The sequence below is a fragment of the Suncus etruscus genome, chromosome 14 (assembly GCF_024139225.1).
Source record: "Suncus etruscus isolate mSunEtr1 chromosome 14, mSunEtr1.pri.cur, whole genome shotgun sequence".
Taxonomy (NCBI): domain Eukaryota; kingdom Metazoa; phylum Chordata; class Mammalia; order Eulipotyphla; family Soricidae; genus Suncus; species Suncus etruscus.
Genome location: NC_064861.1, coordinates 79,143,891 through 79,163,493, shown reverse-complemented (window position 1 = coordinate 79,163,493; position 19,603 = coordinate 79,143,891). Strand labels below are relative to the sequence as shown.

The 19,603-nt window shown below is 59.0% G+C and overlaps 2 protein-coding genes across 3 annotated transcripts in view; one reads left to right on the top strand and one right to left on the bottom strand.

Annotated features, from left to right (window-relative positions):
- Positions 1 to 2,079: 2,079 nt before the first annotated feature.
- Positions 2,080 to 14,156, top strand: SLC7A10 (solute carrier family 7 member 10). Its single transcript, XM_049786605.1, has 11 exons — positions 2,080 to 2,332; positions 8,909 to 9,113; positions 10,700 to 10,851; positions 10,938 to 11,063; positions 11,146 to 11,299; positions 11,895 to 12,018; positions 12,092 to 12,195; positions 12,548 to 12,644; positions 12,790 to 12,939; positions 13,308 to 13,485; positions 13,847 to 14,156. Exons 1-11 carry the CDS (start codon positions 2,182 to 2,184, stop codon positions 13,969 to 13,971), a joined length of 1,566 nt encoding a protein of 521 aa, XP_049642562.1. The 5' UTR covers positions 2,080 to 2,181; the 3' UTR covers positions 13,972 to 14,156.
- A 725-nt stretch (positions 14,157 to 14,881) lies between these two features.
- Positions 14,882 to 19,603, bottom strand: part of LRP3 (LDL receptor related protein 3) — a 269,703-nt gene continuing 264,981 nt past the window's right edge. For both annotated transcript variants that reach the window (XM_049786576.1, XM_049786575.1), the window contains exons 3-7: positions 18,633 to 18,771; positions 17,830 to 18,044; positions 16,481 to 17,588; positions 15,696 to 15,828; positions 14,882 to 15,526 (exon numbers count right to left, since the gene is read on the bottom strand). In XM_049786576.1, coding sequence (XP_049642533.1) covers positions 14,948 to 15,526; positions 15,696 to 15,828; positions 16,481 to 17,588; positions 17,830 to 18,044; positions 18,633 to 18,771 — 2,174 coding nt within the window. In that variant the 3' untranslated portion in view covers positions 14,882 to 14,947. The remainder of the gene's footprint in view (positions 15,527 to 15,695; positions 15,829 to 16,480; positions 17,589 to 17,829; positions 18,045 to 18,632; positions 18,772 to 19,603) is intronic.

The window sequence follows — 19,603 nt, the reverse complement described above, 5'->3', positions numbered from 1 at the left end:
TCTCTCTCTCTCTCTCTCTCTCTCTCTCTCTCTCTCTCAGCTTTTTGGGATTTGGGGACACACCAAGTGTTGCTCAGGGGTTACTCCTGGCTCTGCACTCAGAAATTATTTCTGCAGGCTCAGGGGAGCACATGGGATGCCAGAGCTCAAACCTGGGTCAACCACATTCAAAAAGAATCCCCTATCCTGCTGCGTTATCGCTCTGTTCCCCGGAAATTCTAGTTCTAACAGCATTAGGATCAGACAGTACACCTGACTCAGGACACTCCAAGGTGGATCTTGTTATTTCTTTTTCTTGCCTTATTGCACTGGCTCAGACCTCCAGCTCCCCTGAAAACACTCTTCTGGAAACCAGTGTGTTCCTCTACGAGCTAGAAGTTAGTTGCGGGGTTTTAGTTCCTTTGTCTCTTGGAGAGTTTGGGTGAATATTTTTACAAGCCTAAGGAAGTGCGCTCCTTCCACTTGGCTAGAAGTTTGTGTTGGAGTAAATCACTGTTTCTTGAATTTGTGAGAAGTTTGCTCTCCCCATTCATCTTTACTAATAAGGGAATTAAACTGTTTGACTTTGGGAGAGGGAATCAGTCTTAGCACCGTTTTGTTCCCATCGGGGAACATTGCGGGTCCTTGTACAACCCACTAAGTGACCTTCTGAGCTCCAGACCTGCGCATCAAGATGCAAATTTCGTTCTGCTCTGTCCTGCCCTAGAGTCACCGTCTCCTCCAGCACAAACTCCACATTTCAGGTCCTAGGAGAGGCGCAGCCCTGGGAACCTACCACCAAGGTCAGGCTCTGAGCCTGGCTTTGCACCTCGCAGATCCCAGCCCTGCAAAGTAAGGCAAAGGGGTGAGAAGAGCCAAACTAGCTGGTCTTAACCAGGAGACGACCCCTCTCCTCTGGCTCTGTGCGCCCCCTCGCTGCTCCAGGCTCCTTTAAGAGCTTGGCAGCTGCAGTCTCTGGGGCGGGAGGCGGTGGGCGCCAAGAATGCTGGACTCCAGCGGGCTCGGGGGACGGGACAGGCGAAGCTTCCTTGCAGGCGGCCTCCTCCTCCTATTCCATGCACTGTCCCCCCCCATCCAGGGGTCCTCTGACTCCCACCTCTAGTCCCCACTCCCATTCTAAGGTCTCTTTCTTTGCAACCCCGCATGCATCGGGAGCTGCAGCCTCCAACTCGGGCCCCGAGACCACCCGCGATCCTAGGCTGTCGGGACTGGACTTGAGCCCCCTTGCAAGTCCCAGGCCGCCGGCAGGAGGGCGCGCGAAGATCGGAGCGCCCGGCCGCCTCATCCAAATGCATGGGACGGCGCGGTGCGCAGGCCGCCAGGAAAGGACAAAGGCTGTTCCGCCGAGACCGCACCGAGCCAGGCTCGCCCGCCCCGCAGCCCCGGTGGCCCCGGCCGCGGCCTCTCCCCTCCTCCCCACACCCCGAGCGCAATCCAGGCGGCTTCGGAGAGGAGGGGACCTTCCCAAGGCCCTGGCACGCCCACCTTCCTCCTCCCCCGACCCTTTCTAATCACAGGCCCTGCTCCTGGACCAGGTCAGAAAAGCCCATTTGCAAGTCCAAAAGTCCCGTCTCGGACTTGTGGCTCTAAAAAGGGGCTGGGGGCGCATCTGGAAGGGGAAATTGGAGAGGGGCTCGGGGCAGAACCAAGACTCCCCACTAGCAGTGAGCACCCTTGGGTGAGTTCCCGGGTGCAGAATATTTGCTCAGACTTATGATGGATGCTTAGGGTCTTCTAACAAACACATACACACACGTCCCAAATAACTGTTCCAGTCTGGCTAGGTTCTGGGGAAGGTGGGCTCCAGCAAGGTTCCTTCTTGGGGAGGAGGGTCCTGCAGTTGAACTTGGCACCCAAAGGCACTGAAAAGTGCTCCCCTACACCTGCCCGAGTCCTCCATGCGCTCCGGCCCGCTTGGGGGCGGGGAGCCCCTTGCAGAGGGGAGGACCCGGCTGCCCGGCCTCCTTCCGCCGCTCCGGGGGCCCCGCCGCCCCCTGACCGGGCCAGGCCCGGGCCGCTTGCCAGCGCATGCGCCCGCCGGTGGGCGCTGTCCGGCGGTCAGAGAAGCGCGCACCGACCGACCGACCGACGGACGGACGGACGGAGCGGCCGAAGGAGCGGCTGCAGGGCGAACGGACCGACGGGGCAGCGCAGGGAGCGGGGACGCGGCGGGACAGCGACATGACCGGTCACAGGCAGCAGCCGAGCGGGCGCAGGAACCTCGGCCCTGCGCCCTCGCCTTCCCCGGGCCCGGGTCCCGGTCCTGGCTCCTCGGAGCGGGTGACGCTCAAGAAGGAGATCGGGTTGGTGAGCGCCTGCACCATCATCGTGGGTAAGCCGGGCTGCAGCGGGGTGGCCCTCCCCGAGCGCCCCACAGCACCCACGACGGTGCGCCGGGATGCCCGAAGTACCTGCGCTTTTGCTTTTCCCCTGTCCGACTGCAACCCCCTCGTCCCGCTTCACAGGGTGCTAGAGAGGCCAGACAAGCACAAGCGGCTTCACCCTTGGACTATCTCTCTGCCTGCTTTTCCCCAACTTTCTGCACCCCTTTTGCGCGTGGGTCTTGCCCTTTCTACTTGGTTGTGGGGTTCCTGCCCTCGGGGAAACAAACTCTGGTCAGGCCTTGAGTCCAGGAGAATGCATTTGTGGGAGACTGGGCAGGCCCCAGTTGGAGTCGCAGCTGTCCTCAGTGGGGCACAGGAGGGGCAGGCGGCTGAGCAGAGGGGAAGTGGACACGGGCACACCATTAACTGCAGGTCTGGCGCTGCCTCTTTGGGCTGGGCGAGCGGCCAGGGACAGGGAGGCCAGTGACGGGGTGGGCAGACAGACCCAGGACAAAGCCAGCTGCCTCCTAGGCTGGGTCCCACCGTCTCCTTGTCCAGCTCTCAGGCCTTCCTAGAGAAGGATCCGGCTCCTGCCCGAAGGGGCTTCTGGTGGGCAGAGGGCCCAGAGGGGCTGACGGGCTGTTCTTGCTTCTGTCCCCTCTGGCCAGCACTGACTCCTCAAGTACTTCTCACCCAGATTCGAGCCAGGGGCTGCCATAGTCCATTTGGGATTTCAGGGGCAGGAGGAATGAATGAAGGGTTCTGGTGCCTGTGCATTCCCTACTCCTCTCCCCCTTTCCTGGTTTCCGGAAGCTACTTGTGCACCAGAATGAGAAAGCTGGGAGCTCAGGAAGGGACACTTGTTTCTCCTCAACATCATTTGGGGCTGGTGTGGGGACAGTGGGTTTGGTCAGATTGGTGTGGTCAGCTAGGCCCTGCTCAAGACTCAATGTCTGACCTGTGGACCGAGGACATCCACATCACAGGTGGACTGTAAGCCTGGTGCCGCTGCAGTACGAGGCAGGCATGTATGTGGTACTATCTGGAGAAAAGGCTTTCTCCTCCCTAGGGCCCACTGTCCCTGAACCCCCCCCCCAGACCTGCACAAGGAAGGCCTGCTACAGCCCAGACACTCAGGGTGGCCCAAATTGGATGAGAAACTTGCAGGATTACACAAGCAGACACATACAACAGACAGACGAACAGAAATGGGGACAATCGCCCTGGACCAAAAGGGGACAGGAGAGGGTGGGCAGGTGAAATTGCAGCCTTGTCTGCACTGTCCTGCACCACTTCCTGAAGGCCCCACCCTAATCTTTGTCCTGGGCATCTGTCTCCCCACTTCTCCATCTCCTGTGCTGGCAGACCTGGTGAAAAGAATCATTGTCTATAGAGTGTCCACATGAGCTTTAAAACTCTTGAAATCTTGGGGCTGGAGAGATAGCATGGAGGTAAGGCGTTTGCCTTTCATGCTGAAGGATGGTGGTTCAAGGACAGGGCGGCATCCCATATGGTTCCCTGTGCCTGCCAGGGGCAATTTCTGAGCATAGAGCCAGGAGTAACCCCTGAGTGCTGCCGGGTGTGAACCCCCCCCCAAACAAAAAAGAAAATCCCCTCTTGAAATCTCACTGATCTTTCCCGTTTGTTAGCAGCTATTAAATTAAATTGGTTCTGTCCACAGAGCACCCAGGCCCGGGAGTGGGGCTGGCAGGACTGACTGGGAAGGGCTCTGGGCCAGGTGCTGGACAGGTCTGGAGATGGTCGCAGCTGAGGTCTGTTTGGGAACACTCCTCTCATGCCTGGCCAAGGTGGTTGTCTCCCATCTCCTTCCATTTCTGTGCCCACCCTTCAAGGCAGGGCCTTAACTACCTGTTTGACAGGCATGGAAGAACACTGAGGTTGAAAGCTTGCTGGCACTACTGTCTGGGGTGAACTCGATTTGGAGCCAGATTCAGACACATGCCCCAGTGCAGTGTCCTTCCTTGTCCTGCTTCTGTGCAAGCTAGAAGCTAAGTGGGCTGGACAGCACCAGGCTGGGTCTGCATCCAGCCAGGACTCACACAGAGATCCCCATTCCACAGTGGATGAACAGGAGAGAGTAGTGCAGAGGAGTCCTGACAGGACCCTCACCAGCCCCATCCTTTCATCAGCACCCAGTACCCATCAACTGCTGGCACCGCCCTGTCCTTTCCACTTTCCCTGTGACTCTGTGTCTAGGCCAGCAGGTAAACTCCATTTGGGGGTCTGCAACATGCACCCCATCTCCTTTACACCAGTTCCTGCTCTGATGACCTGGGATGTGTTTCTCTCTGCTCCCTAGGGCTGCTCAGAACCCAGCTCTGTCCCAAAGCCCCGGGCCCCTCTGGGCCAACTCATCACCCCGCACATGGACAGGATAGGAGAGGCTGCAGCAGTGCAGGCCGAGGTGCCCTTGGGGTGCTCAGGGACGTAGCTCGAGCTTTAGACAACTCCTACTCAGAGTGAGGCTCTCTGGCCAGCGCTGGACACTCATTCATCTGGCCAACAATGAGGTGGGAACAATGCTGGCCACTGTTCTAGGTGTTGGACAGGGCAGAGTCCAAGGCAGATGTAGCCTCAGCCTCCTGGATAAGAAGTGGTGGGTGCAAGGGGCCAAGTGTGGGCCTGTGCAGGAGGAGTTGGCCTGCTGTTGGGGGGGGGGGGGAGAGCAGGTGGAGAGCAGGGAAAGTCGGGTGTTCTGACCTGCTCTGACCTGTGCAGCTGGCTACCCCGAGCACCATGTGCTATGTTAGGCACACAGGTCTACTTCAGTGGCCGTGAGGTCTGGGGAGATGCCAGCAGAGGTTGGGTGCCCAGTGAGGCCTTCGAGGGGGTGAGCTCAGGAAAAGAACCCTGGCATGACCCCTGGGCCACTCACTCAGGAAGATGAGAGGGGCCAGCACAGAAGTGTGTGTGGGGAAGCAGCCAGCCGGGAGGGAGGAAGGCAGGAAGTGGACAGTGAGGGCCAGTCTGCCTGCCCTGCAGCTAGACAAGCTCGTCAGTGACCTTGGTCGGGTGTAGACAGGGTAGACTCAGTGAGGGTTGTCGGGGCAGCTGCCTGGAGCTGAGCAAGCCAGGCAGAGGGTGTGTGCTCTCAGAAAGAAAGTGAAGTGGCAAAACCATGCCTGCCAGCCAATGGGAAATTCCAGAAAGTGACCCTATAAATGTCCTAGGGCTTTGCCCAGGCTTCATCAAGATTCCTCTGTCTTCTAGAGGGTGCAGGCATGTGCCCAGTGTCAGGAAACTCATGATCTGGGACAGAGAGACTTTGGCAGGGGCGGTCAAGGTTCAGGGGGCAGGTATCGGGGGGGGGGGGGTTAATGACTGGGGGCCTCTGATGAAGCCTGCTGCCCATCTTCCTCTAGACAGACAAGCAGCTAGCAACAGGGATCTCATGTCCACTGCCCCACCCAAAGGCCTATGGATATGAACTCTGCTTGAGGATATCTCTCTGTAAGGGCCACACCTCTGACCTCAGGGTCCTTGATACCTGCAGTGGGAATTTTAAGCAATTTCTCAGTGTCCTGGGAGATGCCCAGTACCCACTGGCAGAGAAGTAGGCCTAGACCCTGGTTGCCTCCTAGGATATAGGAGCTGCAACCAAAGAGTGACAGGAGTGAGTGTCCCCTGCAGCTGTGCTCATAGCAGGGGGCAGGACAAGCCAGGAGAGAAGAGACCAGGCTTATGGTGGGCATAGGGCACAGGTGCTGTGTCTATGTACTGGGGGTCTCCAATGTCTCATGGCAGAGAATCTCACATAAACCTGCCCTGTAGGAGCTGTGCCCTGGGGGAAGGCCATATCCACCAGTGGAGAGGTCCCAGGGATCTTCCTGCAATTAGGAAGCACCTACTCTGGTAGAGTTGGCATTGCCTGCAGAGCTTCTGCTAGGTCAGGGTAAGGCCAACCCTTTGCTGTCCACAGTGCCACACTTGGCAGGTGTTGAAAGGGCAGTGAAGGCAAGCAAACTCTCCTGACAGTGCTCCCCCAGACAAGCTGAGAGAGTGCGACCACCTTACTTCTCCAGCAGCCTGCACCTGGCATGGCATCCCCACGGTGCCCACTCCTCTGACCCCAACCTGCAGACTCCTGGGAGACCTCCCTGGGCGGCCGCTGCCTCCCAGAAATAGGTCAGCACTCACCGAGGGTGAACAATGGCCCTTTCTTCCTTCTTCTGCGCAGCTGAGTAAGCCCCATCAGGCCAAATGTCTCAGTGTGATAAAACCACCCGAGGGGCAAAGGGCCACAGGGGCACTCCACGGCACAGGCAGGAGCACAGAGCAGCAGGAATGCCAGGCTAGGAGTTCGAACTGGCCCTGCATCCTTTGTGTCTCAGACACAATCAGGTCTCGATGGCCCCTAGCCTGCCATAGTCATGCTGCCCTTCTCTTCTGGCAAGGGGACCCATCCAGGGTACCAGAGCCCTCCTGGCATCTCTAAGGGTGCCAGCAGGTGTCTTCCCTGCTGAGCAGTCCTTCCCCCCTCATTTGGAATGTGGAGGGCAGCGCTGCAGGAAGCTGGTCATTCTCCTGGCCCCTAGGGGGCCCTGTGCATCTCAGTGATGCTCCAGGAAGGAAGTGTCACTTCCAGCCCAAGGCCAGACACCCAAACCAAGAGTAGTCCCCACCTCACCCTGGGTGCAGTCCAGCCAGCACCCTGGAGAATGGGGGAACAGACAAGGTTCTGCCCCCCAGGCTGAGCTGTGCAGAGCAATTGAGACCCTCCCAGGCTGGGTGCTCAGTGTCCCTGTCCCTATAAAAGCCGCCCCCTTCTTCCAAGGCCACCCACCCCTGCTGGCTTTCGACCTCCCTGGCTTTTGGCACAACCCAGCCACCAGGTCCCAAGAACAGAAACTCTGCTACTCTGTTCCAGACTCAAAGGCCTTTTGGAAAGCCCAGAGCCCACCCAGCACTGGCCCCAGGCAGGAGACGGCAGTGGCTGGGCCTTGGCTGAGGGCATTGCTTACCTTGAGGCTTGTGCAGGGTAGGGGACAGGAATTCTGTTGTCCTTATCTGGATGGATTTCGGGCTCCTGAGATGTGACTGGAAACCCAATTCCCGGCTGTCTGTCGGCCCCGGAATCTGTGTCGGCGGGGGTGGGGCGGGTGGCCCTGGGGACAAGGAATGCATGCAGATGGGCCCTGCTGTCCCCATCCCACCCGTCCTCAAGAGGCTTGTCCCTCTCTGCCTGCCGGCAGGAGGCCTGCCTGACCCTGGTCCCCTCAATGCTGCTTCTATTTTCTGTGGCTACAGGTTCTGGGGAATTTCCTCTGGGCCAGCTTGCAGCCTCCCTTGGTGGGTTCCACTTCCTCTGTACTACTGCTGATCCCAACCACATGTGGCTCTTTCTAATATGCCACCACAGCACAGAGCATATTTTTGTTGCTCAGAAAGACACATGTCCTTGTCACACTCAGGAACAAGTCCCTGCCACAGCTCTTGTCCACCTGTCCAGGACCCTTCAACTGCATCCCTGCTTTGGATGACACCTCCCCTTTGCTCTGCTCATTCCCCTCCAAAAGGGCCAACGGACCCCTATTCTTCATGCAGGGTGGCATCACCAGTGACATCTGCCACTTACCAGGCAGAGCCTGTTGAGCATCAGCTCAACTCAGGAGAAATAGGTGGCAAACCAGATGCAATGGCTGCCTGCACTGGACTCACTGCTATGGACAGGAAACCCACCTAGATGAGGTGCAGAGAATGTCTGGACATAGCCTTTCGGGGCAAAGGGGGTCCCCTCACTACTACCCACTGCATACACAGCTCTTGGGCACTGGACTGCTGGGTAGAAAGCATGTAGTAAACCCCGCCCCAGGAGGGAAACAAAATCAAAGCATAGAAATAAAGAACAGAGAGGCCCGAGAGATAGCACAGCAGTAGAATGTTTGCCTTGCACCCCGCTGACCTAGGATGGACCTTGGTTCGATTCCCGGCATCTCATATGGTCCCTCGAGTCTGCCAGGAGTGATCTCTGAGCACAGAGCCAGGAGTAACCAGTGAGTGCTGATGGATGTAGCCCCAACCCCTTTCCCCAAAAAAGAAAAAGAAATAGAAATAGGGGCCAGAGAGATAGCATGGAGGTAAGGCGTTTGCCTCTCATGCAGGAGGTCATTGGTTAGATCCCGGCGCTCCATATGGTCCCCCGTGCCTGCCAGAAGCAATTTCTGAGCCTGGAGCCAGGAATAACCCCTGAGCACTGCCGGGTGTGACCCAAAAACCAAAAAAAAAAAAAAAAGAGAGAGAATAGAGCAGAGCCTGGACCAACCTGGAGAGCTTCCTGAAGGACGTGCCCTGTGGGACTTTGTATTGAACCTCTAGGAGCACTGTAGGAGAAGGTCTGAGTGCAGATTTGGTCTTGGGAAGTCAACTGTGGCCAGCAGGGTGGAAGCTGGTAAGGCTGGAGGCCTTGGTGAATGCCAGTGTTGTTCACTCTGGTGCTCTGCTTTTTCTATATCCTGGGGACAGGGGTGGGGGGGTGCAGAGTAACTTAGATCAGTTCTGGCCATGAGGACCGCGACCCATAATGCAGAGGGGACTTCAAGCCTGACTCTCTTGTCTCTCCCTAGGCAACATCATTGGCTCTGGCATCTTCATCTCCCCCAAGGGCGTACTGGAGCATTCGGGCTCCGTGGGGCTGGCCCTGTTCGTCTGGGTCCTGGGCGGCGGCGTCACAGCCCTGGGCTCCCTCTGCTATGCAGAGCTGGGTGTTGCCATCCCCAAGTCTGGCGGGGACTATGCCTACGTCACTGAGATCTTCGGGGGCCTGGCCGGGTAAGTGGAAACACCTCTCCGGGGTGCAGACTGCAGCTCCTCATTTTGCCGGCTGGGCTTTCTGGTCCCTGCAGACAGGACTCATGGCTGCCATTTACAGCCGGACGCCCCAACTGGCCCCTCAATCTCGGTGCTTCCTCTCCAGGCAGGCCTCAGAGTTCAGGAACTACAGGCGGCTAGGCAGGGAGAATATGCAGAGCCAGAGAGCACCATGCAGTGAGCAACACCTAGCATTGCTCCTGACATGAGCCAGGAGAACTCCACTGAGAACATGAGCTCATGCAGGAACCCCAGATTTTATCCCCAGTACCACATAGTCCCCCAAGCAACATATCAACACAGAGCCAGGAGTGGCCCCTGAACCCTACTGTTGTGGCTCCAAACCAAAGTGATCAGAGCCAGACACTGCTACGTGTGGTTTTTTGAGCATGATAAGACCCACTGTCCTCAGTTTGTTTGAGGCACCCACAATGGCCAGTAGACCCAGAGGGTCCTTGCTTTGTTTGTTTTGTTTGTTTTGGACCACACTCAGCTGTGTGACTTACTCTTGGCTTACTCGTGACTTTACACTCAGGAATCACTCCTGGTGAGCTAATATGGCATGCTGGGGATCGAACCTGGTTTGGCCCCATGCAAGGCAAATGTCCTAGCTTCTGTCCTCTTGCTCCAGCCCTGGGTCCTTGCTTCGGAAATGTGGAGACTCACGGGAGCAGGCCCTAGGGAATCTAAACTGCTCTCAGACTGTAGGAACCATGTGGAGTGACCCTGCCAAGAGATCTCCTGGCAGCTGCAGGGCTCCGCTCAGTCTCTGCTCAAAGGGCAAGGAGCAGTGGAGAGCCTGAGGTGGGGTGGTAGTGGGGTGCTATGGTTTGGTGTGAGGATAGCATCAACTCTCCTGCAGGGGTGCCCATGGAGTTTCAGTCCATCCAGAAGAAATGTCTGAATTGAAACCTTGTTGGTTCTGAGGAGCATGGTAGGGGGGCTTAATTTAGCTCTGTGGGGGTGCAAGTAGTGGGGGGGCAAGCCCATGGATGCAAGATGCCCCCAGGGAGTGGAGGACTGTGCCCCCTGTGCCCATGGCTGCCTCTTCTATGCAGCAGACTTAGGACTTAGGCAAGATGAGGGCAGGGCCTGAGATTGGCCCAGCAGACCTGCGGGGGGGAAGGAGCTGCAGGGGTAAGGGTTTTGGGGGGCTGCAGAGAAGTGCTAGGGAGCTGCTACTGAGCAAAACTGAAAAGTGGAAGGAATATACTGGTCTCAGCAAGGAAGGGACCCAGGGGGACAATCCACAGATAGGCAAAGCCTCACGACATCTGGTCTGCTTTGTGCCCACTCCCATGTGGTTCTGCAGTGCTTGGGATGTAAATCACGCCCTGCCCAAGCTCTATCCAAGGCAAGGCTGAGAGAAAGCCTTGGACAGGCCACCTCAGACAGGCAGCAATGGCATTGTCAGGGCATGTTTTCAAGTCCTGTGCCCCAGAGGAAGCACAGCTGTGGGCCGAGTCCTGCCCAGCTCAGAGCTGGCCCCTGGAGTTTGTGCTAGGCCCACTGCCCTGGCCACCTATACCACTGGCCTGCTCTCGCAGGTTCCTGCTTCTCTGGAGTGCTGTCGTCATCATGTACCCTACCAGCCTGGCTGTCATCTCCATGACCTTCTCCAACTACGTTCTGCAGCCTGTGCTGCCCAGCTGTGTCCCACCGGCCGCCGCCTCCCGCCTGCTGTCCATGGCCTGTCTGAGTGAGTGGGAGCTGTGGGTCTGCCCGGCTGGGCTGGGTCTTCTCCCCAAACTGAACCCCGTCCCACCCCTGACCCTCTGCCTGCAGTGCTTCTGACGTGGGTGAACAGCTCCAGCGTGCGCTGGGCCACACGCATCCAGGATGTATTCACGGGTGGGAAGCTGCTGGCCCTATCGCTCATCATTGCTGTGGGCTTTGTCCAGATCTTCCAAGGTAGGCTGAGGGGGGGAGGAACGGGGTCCTGCTTGGGCTATTGGGAACCAGGATGATTGATGCCCCATCACTGGGCCCCCAGGTCACTTTGACGAGCTGCGACCCCGCAACGCCTTCTCCTTCTGGATGACGCCCTCGGTGGGGCACCTGGCCCTGGCTTTCCTCCAGGGCTCCTTCGCCTTCAGCGGCTGGAACTTCCTCAACTATGTCACTGAGGAGCTAGTGGACCCTCGGAAGTGAGTGGGGCACTCAGCGCGGGCACCCCACAGGCTGGCTCTGGAAAGCTGGATCTAGCCCTGTGGCCCCAGGACTGGGTCTTGGTGACCTCAGGAGCTCCAGTATCCCAAGATAGCTCTGACCAAAGTGCCACCATTCAGTGACAGTAGTGGTGGTTCCTTAGCTTTTGTACTGGTGGGGCAGGCTGGCACCAAGGGTCAGGGGTGGGGCTCCAGGCATAGGTAGTGGGCTCCAAGAAACCTTAGAGGATCTTCGTGTTGGTTTTATAAATTTTGGTCCTGCCAGGTTTCCTCTCCCATATGCCCTTTCCTCTCTTTTTTTTCTCTTTATTTTTGGCCATTCCTGGTGGTATTGGGAATCTGGAGATACATCTAGCTCAGTGCCTGGGGTGAGTTAGAGATGAAACTGGGTCTGCCTTGTGCAGAGGCATGGACCTCTGCCTGCCTCTTCCCTCTGATTGGACTAGAGTAGGAAAGCAGATGCAGCCCTGCCTCCAACACCGAAGGAGGCCATGGCTGGCCGGGCTGCTCTTGTCACTGGGTCCCCCACGTGCCTCCAGCCCCTCCCAGGCTAAGATGGCACCGCTGCCCTCAGGAACCTACCTCGCGCCATCTTCATCTCCATCCCTCTGGTGACCTTCGTGTACACCTTTACCAACATCGCCTACTTCACTGCCATGTCCCCGCAGGAGCTGCTGGCTTCCAATGCTGTGGCTGTGGTGAGTGGAGCCCTGGGGTCCCCAGCCCTGCTCGGCCCACCCTGCCTCACAGTCCTCTTCTGTGTCCACACAGACCTTCGGGGAGAAGCTGCTGGGCTATTTTTCCTGGGTCATGCCTGTCTCCGTGGCACTGTCCACGTTCGGAGGGATCAATGGCTACCTGTTCACCTCCTCCAGGTGGGCACTCAAGAAGAAAGGCAGAAGTCCCGGATGGGGGCCGGAGAAATAGCATGGAGATAGTGCATTTGCCTTGCATGCAGAAGGACGGTGGTCCAAATCCCGACATCCCATATGATCCCCCGAGCCTGCCAGGAGTGATTTCTGAGCATAGAGCCAGGAGTGACTCCAGAGCGCTGCTGGGTGTGACCCCCAAACCAAAAACCAAAAACCAAAAAAAAAAAAAAAAGTCCCGGATGGAGTAAACAGGAAGTGGCATGCTGAGACCATGAACTTGCCACAGGAAGAAAAATGGGGTGGGGTCCTACTCAGGGGGGGAAAGAGGTTTACCCATCTCTGTCCCCCACTCCAGACTCTGCTTCTCTGGTGCCCGAGAGGGCCATCTGCCCAATCTGCTGGCCATGATCCACGTCAGACGTTGCACCCCCGTCCCCGCTCTCCTCGTCTGCGTAAGTTGGGGGACCCACCAGGGCAAGTACACCGGGGTCCTGGGCATGGCAGGGTGGCCCTGGTGGGCAGCTCCAGGTGTGGCGCTCCAGGAGCTCCAGGTGGCAGCCTACAAGAGACCAGCAGCCCTCAACCCATGTCCTGCAGTGTGGGGCCACAGCCATTATCATGCTCTTTGGAGACACCTACACGCTCATCAACTACGTGTCCTTCATCAACTACCTCTGCTATGGCGTCACCATCCTGGGCCTGCTCGTGCTGCGCTGGAGGCGGCCTGCTCTACACAGACCCATCAAGGTGAGGTCTGGAGCTCGGGGCCTGCCAGGGTGGGGCATGAGCCTATGCACAGTTCCAGCCACTCAGTCCTGACACAGCCCCCAGTCCTGGGCCTTTCATGGATGACACTGGCGCAGGTGTCCCAGGGATCCAGGAGCCCCTAAAGAGCTCAAAGACAAGTCCTGCTGGACCAATGGGGGTCTGAATGCAACACAGCGCACAGGTCCAAAGCATCCTCCTTGCCCTGACACACCTTCCAGCTTTGACTCCGAGTCCCAGAGGGCAGGGCTGGGAGAAGCGCAGGTCTCTGTGCCTAGGTGAGGGGGATACCTTGCCCCACCGGTGTGTAGCAGGGTTCCCAGGCCCTTGTTACTCCACTCGCACCCCAGGTAAACCTCCTGATCCCTGTGGCATACTTGGTCTTCTGGGCATTTCTGCTGGTCTTCAGCTTCATCTCGGAGCCTATGGTGTGCGGGGTAGGCGTCATCATCATCCTCACCGGAGTCCCCATCTTCTTCCTGGGAGTGGTCTGGAGGAGCAAACCAAAGTGTGTGCACAGACTGGCCGGTGAGTAGGCCAACATTTGGGGTGGAGTGTGTTAGCATGGGGAACCACCAGGGCACTCAGAAATCTTCCAATCAGCTGTCATGTAAACTCAGGGACCAAACAACATCAAATATATCCTCAGCATGTAGAGAAATGTCAAGCATTCACTACTAACTGGCCACTCCCTGATCCTGGCCTGTATATCCACAGACTCTTGACCCCAGCCTGTGCATCCTCAAGGCCCTGACCCTGGCCTGTACATTTTTAGACCCCGACCCCAGCCTGTGTGTCCTCAGTGCCCTGACCCTGGCCAGTGTTCTTCAGACCCCTCACCTTGGCCTGTCCATGCTTAGATCCCTGACCCCAGCCTGTGTGTCCTCAGAGTCCCTGACACGCTGGGGCCAGGAGCTGTGTTTCGTGGTGCAGCCGCAGGGCTCGGCAGAGGAGGAGGGCCCCTGGGCGGCCGGCCTGCCGCCTGCCTCAGACAAGCCCCTGAAGACACAGTGAGCGTGTGGCCGAAGCAGCCGTTACTGTTTACATGTTGTTTATTGAGGAGGTGTTTTTGCAAAAACATTGTTTTCTTTTTTCCTGCAACAAAAAAATATCTAATTCTTAGAGAGGTGAGCTTCCTGTTGTCTACCCTGCTGGCCTGCTTGGACAGTCCCTGAATAAAACAGGCTGGTGGCCCCTGAGAGCCGCTTGGCTGAGTCCCGATGGGGGGTGCAGGAGGGGCTGGCAGCAGAAGTGCCCACTGGCCCACTAGTGGCCCTTGCTGGGGCTAAGGGTCTTTGCCACATGACATAGTCACTTCAGCTGAGACTGGCTGGGGGATCAGAGGGACATGGGAGTCAGGAAGCAGCTGATAGTGTCCCTACCAGGCCTTGAAATGCCAACCCAGGCCTTAGGCTCCCACAGGATCCTGTCATTGCTGCTTCCCATTCAGCCCAGAGTGGGCACCATGAGCCTTGCCTACTTTCCAGCAGAGAAACCGAGGTCCTGAGCAGGACGGGAAATGGACTCCTGTGCCCAGGACTTCCTCTGCACTGAGCCCAGCGCCCAGTACCCAACCCTGGTACCTGAATGCTGATCCCTAAGCAGGCCCACACTGGTCAAAACCCCGCAGTCCATCCTGAGCCCCTGGGAGAAAGAGGGGTCAGTGCTAAAAGGACCCCACAAACTAAGTCCAAAGGCCTATGGTCTGTTCCCAGCTCCCAAGGCCCTTGCATATAGCCAACCAGAGGCGCAGATGCCCAGGGAGCTGGCCAGCCTCCTGCTTCTCTGGCCACAGATTTCCAAAAGGAAGCACAGGTGAAGCTGAGACCAAGATGCCTTGCACACACATATCAGGACTCTAAGGCCCTGACCCCTTTGCCCACCTACATGCCCATGGGTGTTAAGAAAGGACACGGAGGCAAGGTAGAAACAACTGTGTATTCCCTGGGTACAAAGCGGGGCTGTGGCTGTGCCCAGCGCGACCAGCGGCTCAGCAGACCAGCAGGGCCTCGTCGTCACTGGCCTCCGTTGCTGGGGAGCAGGGCGTCAGGGGGCTCCTGCAGACGTCCAGGGCCTCCTCAGCTAGGTGTGAGCCTGGGGCGCTGCTGGCAGTGGGGGCAAGGGGTGCAGGGTCCGGGGCTGTGCTGGGCTCCCGAAGGGGGTCTTCAGGGGCAGGGATGTCCTCCTGAGCGTCCCTGCGGGGGGCCTTGCTGTCTCTGTCCACGGACCTGCTCTCCGGGCCCTGCGGCAGCCCAGAAGGTCCAGCCTCTGGTCCACAGCTCGTACCCCTGGGGGGCTCGTCTCCAGCAGCCCCAGGGCTGCCTGGGTCGGTGGGGGGTGCAGGGGTGTCCGGGGTGGCTCCTGGGCCTGGATGCAGGAGCCCATCTCCCAGCACGGTCTGAGAGGTGCGGGCGGCGCTGAGCAGCGGGATCTGCCCGCGTGGGGCCCGTGGCCGGTGGAAAAGCCTGTTCCATAGGCGGCCTAGGCGGCGGCGGGAGGGTCCTCGGCGGGAAGCATGTCTGCGCATCTGCCGCCGCATGGCCGAGCGCAGGTTCTGCAGCACCGAGGCCTGGAGGGAAGTGGCTGGGGTTGAGCTTGCAGGACTTGGCCCATGCAGGACCCATGTGGCCTCCCCATGTGGCCTCCCCACCTCACATCGCCCCTGCATGGCTTCCCCTCCTGGACGCCCCCAACCACCTTCATCTCCATTCCCGCCCCTGTGGGGTGCCAGGGCCCACCTGGGATGCGCTGTACACAGGGAAATCTTCCACCGGGGGGATGAGGCCCTGCGCGATGAGCTGCCCGTAGGATGGCGGTGCCTCTCGCCGCACGAACTCTGCCTCCAACCGTGTCATCTGGGTCTCAAAGGCCCTGCAGAGCGGGCAGAGAGGGCACGGCAGGGTCACTCAGGGCATGTCAGGCGCCCAGTAGACTGGTCTGTGCCTACTCAGTTCGGTCCGTTCCAGGGAGTCCCTATGCCCAGCTGTGCCCCATGACCATCAGTGCTCCTGTCCACCTGCACTCCTGCCCATCTATGCCCCAGCACACCTGCACCACTGCCCACCTGTGTTCATCCACCTGTACCCCTGCCAACCTGTATCCCTGCCTATCTGCCCACCTGTGCCCCTACCCACCTGCCCACACGTACCCCTACTCACCTGCACCCCTTTTACCTGTCTGTGTCCTGCCCACCTGTGCCCCAGCTCACCTGCTCCCTGCCCATCTGTGCCCCTGACCACCTGCACCCATGGTCACCTGTATCCCTGCTCACCTGCACCCCTTCTACCTGTCTGTGCCCTGATCACCTGCACCCATGCTCACCTGGGCCCCTCCCACCTGTGTCCCTGCCTACCTGCCTACATGTGCCCCTACCCACATGCTCCCTGTGCTCACCCACCTGTGTCCTTACTTACATGTGTCCCTGCCCACCTATGTTCATCTACATTTGCCCTTGCCCACCTGCATCCCTGTCTACCTGCACCTCTGCCCACTTGCATCCCTATTGACCTGCACCCCTGCCCACCTGTACTCTTGCGTGCGCAGCGAGTAGAGCTTGAAGGCGCAGCCCAGCGCGATGACGAGCAGCAGGCCACACACCAGGCTGCCGATAAGCGCAGCTGTGATGACTTTACGGGGCACTGCTGCCAGGCAGCCGTGCTCATCGCTGCCGTCCTGGCAGTCCTCCTGGCCGTCACAGCGCCATGTCTCAAAGATACAGAGGTTGGTGCCACAGTGGAAGGTGCCGGGCTGGCAGGAGACACAGTTCTTCTCGTCCGCGCCATCCGGGCAGCTCTTCTGGTTATTGCAGCGTTCAGTGGGCGCATAGCACTGGCCACTGCCCCCTTCACAGGGGTACTGGCCGGGTGGGCAGGCCGGGCAGTCCTGCTCATCGCGGCCACTAGCACAGTGCCACCAGCCGTCACAGCGCTGCGGCTCAGAAAAACAGCCCTGCTCCCCCGCATCACCTGCACCGCTACTCCCGCATGGCTGCTCCGAGGGCAGGCAGTAGCCCTTCACCTGGTAGGTGGCATTGAAGCCGTGGCCAGCGCTGCGGGCACGGGCGTGGTAGGCCACGGTGAGGCGGCCCTGCGCGGCCTCCAGGCTGACAGGCCGGTGGTTGCTGCGGTAGGACAGAGTCTGCAGCAGCCGGTCCCCACGCTCACCCAGGCCCTCGTACACTTGCACATAGTCGTCATAGCCCAGCCGCAGCTCCAGCCGCAGCAGAACTCGCCGTGGGTCCTGCGTGTCCACCAGCCATGTGCAATGCAGGTCTGAGGGCCCCCGGGCAGCACCGAACAGGTCCGGGGAGGCGAAGGAGCCGTAGAAGCTGCCCAGACGCCGGCCGCATGCCAGATCAGGGCAGCCCGCCTCGTCTGAGCCATCACCGCAGTCCTGGGAACCATCACAGCGCCGAGCGGCCGGGAGGCAGCGCGTGGAGCGTGCCCCACTGCAGGGAAAGGTGCCCACTGGGCACAGGCTACCTGGCAGCTCAGAGGTGGGCACCGAGCAGTTGCCCTCATCGGAGCCATCCCCACACTCGTCCAGACTGTTGCACTGCCATGGGCCAGGCAGGCATTTGCCATTGTCGCAGCGGAACTCATTGGCCTGGCAGGATGTCTGGCCCAGCTTCCCTGTGGGGGCAGAGGAAGGAGTGTCAGGGTGGGGCAGAGGCTTCTAGAGAGGGATTGTATGTCCAAGGCTGGAGACAACCCACCCTAGGCAAATCTTTGGGTCTAAGGGGTGGCCACATGCCCATGCTGGTGTCCCCTCTGCACTGAAATGAGGAGATAGTGAGCAGGCTAGTGGGGGGGTTGTTTGGGCTCCCAGGAGCCCCTTAGGGTGCCCTGGGTGTGGGGTGCTGCCCGGCATCACCTCGGATGTAGGAGAGACGGAAGCCCTGGGCCTGGCCCGAGCTGGAGGGGTCCGAGTGGAAGAAGATCCAGACGTGGTCACGGGCGGAGATGAAGGCGGGAGGGATGGCAGAGCCGCAGAGCCGGAAGGCCTCCTGGTGCGGGGGGGCCGCAGGACCCAGCATGAGCCAGTCCAGGGAGCACTGGTGGGACTCTTCCACATCAAAATTGTGAAAGCTATAGGGGTAGAGGGGGCCACCATGGGCAAGCAGGCAGCATCCACAAGGCCAAGGAAGGGCAGGCCAGCGGGTGCCAGGACAGGCCCAGAAAGCAACAAAAGACCATGTTGAGCATGTCCCAAGCCTTACTCTGTGCCCACCCACACAGGCACAGAACTTTACTCAAAGCCTAAGGGGTGAGGGACCCAGGCCCAGCACACATGCAGACTTGTGCAGGAGGGGCATATGCAGAAAAGGCAGGGTGTGTGCGCCAGGGGGTTCCTCTGCCTACAGCCTGAGCGAACCAAACCTCCACAGCAGACAAAGCTCAATAGAAATGCAAAGCTGAGCATAGTCACAGCTCACAGGCTCCATATACCTGCTTACACATGCACACATACACTCACATGTGAGGTGCATATGCCAAACCCAGGTAGCACATTTGCTTGCATAAACCCTCCAGAGGCCTGCGGTGTGCTCGTGAACAGATGCTTACAAGTGTCCACCACACCCCCCAGCTGCTATACGTGCATGTGGGCAGCCCCTGCTCTTCACATGCAGCAGGGCACACACAGGCCCCCGCGGACCCCAAGTCCCTGAGCCGCACCTGATGGTGATCATGTCCCCGCGGTCTCCCTGGATGTACCAGCTGCAGTTGGTTCCGGGGGGGTAGTTGAGGGGCCAGGCTGGACTGAAGATGACACCGTGCCGCTCCGTGTGCTGCTCTGGCTTCCCGCTGCAAGTGGCTGTGCAGAGAAAGGCCAGCCTCAGCATTGGGTGGGAAGTGGAGGCAAAGTTTGAGCCCCCTCCACCAACTTCAGCACAGGCCTTTCCCAGAGTGGGACCATGATGGAGGCTTCACAGAAGTGGTTCTTAGGGAGAGCCCCAGGAGGCTGCAGTGGGACTCAGGAATGCTGACAGCCATGTCCTGTGCCACGAACACCCGGTCCTTGTCTGGGGGCAGGCTGGAGAATTCTGTGGTCAAGAATTCTGTGGTCGGGGCCGGGCGGTGGCGCTAATGGTAAGGTGCCTGCCTTGCCTGCTCTAGCTTCGGACGGACCGCGGTTCGATCCCCCGGCGTCCCATATGGTCCCCCAAGCCAGGAGCGACTTCTGAGCGCATAGCCAGGAGTAACCCCTGAGCATCACCGGGTGTGGCCCAAAAACCAAAAAAAAAAAAAAAAAAAAAGAATTCTGTGGTCGGGGCCGGGCGGTGGCGCAAGAGGTAAGGTGCCTGCCTTGCCTGCGCTAGCCTTGGACGGACCAAAGTTCGATCCCCCGGCGTCCCATATGGCCCACCAAGCCAGGAGCAACTTCTGAGAGCATAGCCAGGAGTAACCCCTGAGCGTCACCGGGTGTGGCCCAAAAACCAAAAAAAAAAAAAAAAAAGAATTCTGTGGTCAAGTTGTTCTACTGTTCCTGTACACACAGCTCAGGCTGAGGAAGGGGTCAGGTGGCCACAGGGGTGCACCCTGTGGGTTTGCTGATCAGTCCCCCTGCTCGAGGGACCTGGGGCCAGGAGATAAGTAACTCAGGTCAGGAGCTAAGGAGCAGGCCCACATCCAGATTGGCTGACTCC

Coding starts and splice junctions, on each gene's coding strand:
- SLC7A10 (XM_049786605.1), top strand. CDS start 2,182: ATGACCGGTCACAGGCAGCAGCCGAGCGGGCGCAGGAACCTCGGCCCT. Junction 12,019..12,091: donor CTTCCAATGCTGTGGCTGTG/GTGAGTGGAGCC, acceptor GTGTCCACACAG/ACCTTCGGGGAGAAGCTGCT. Junction 13,486..13,846: donor GTGTGTGCACAGACTGGCCG/GTGAGTAGGCCA, acceptor GTGTGTCCTCAG/AGTCCCTGACACGCTGGGGC.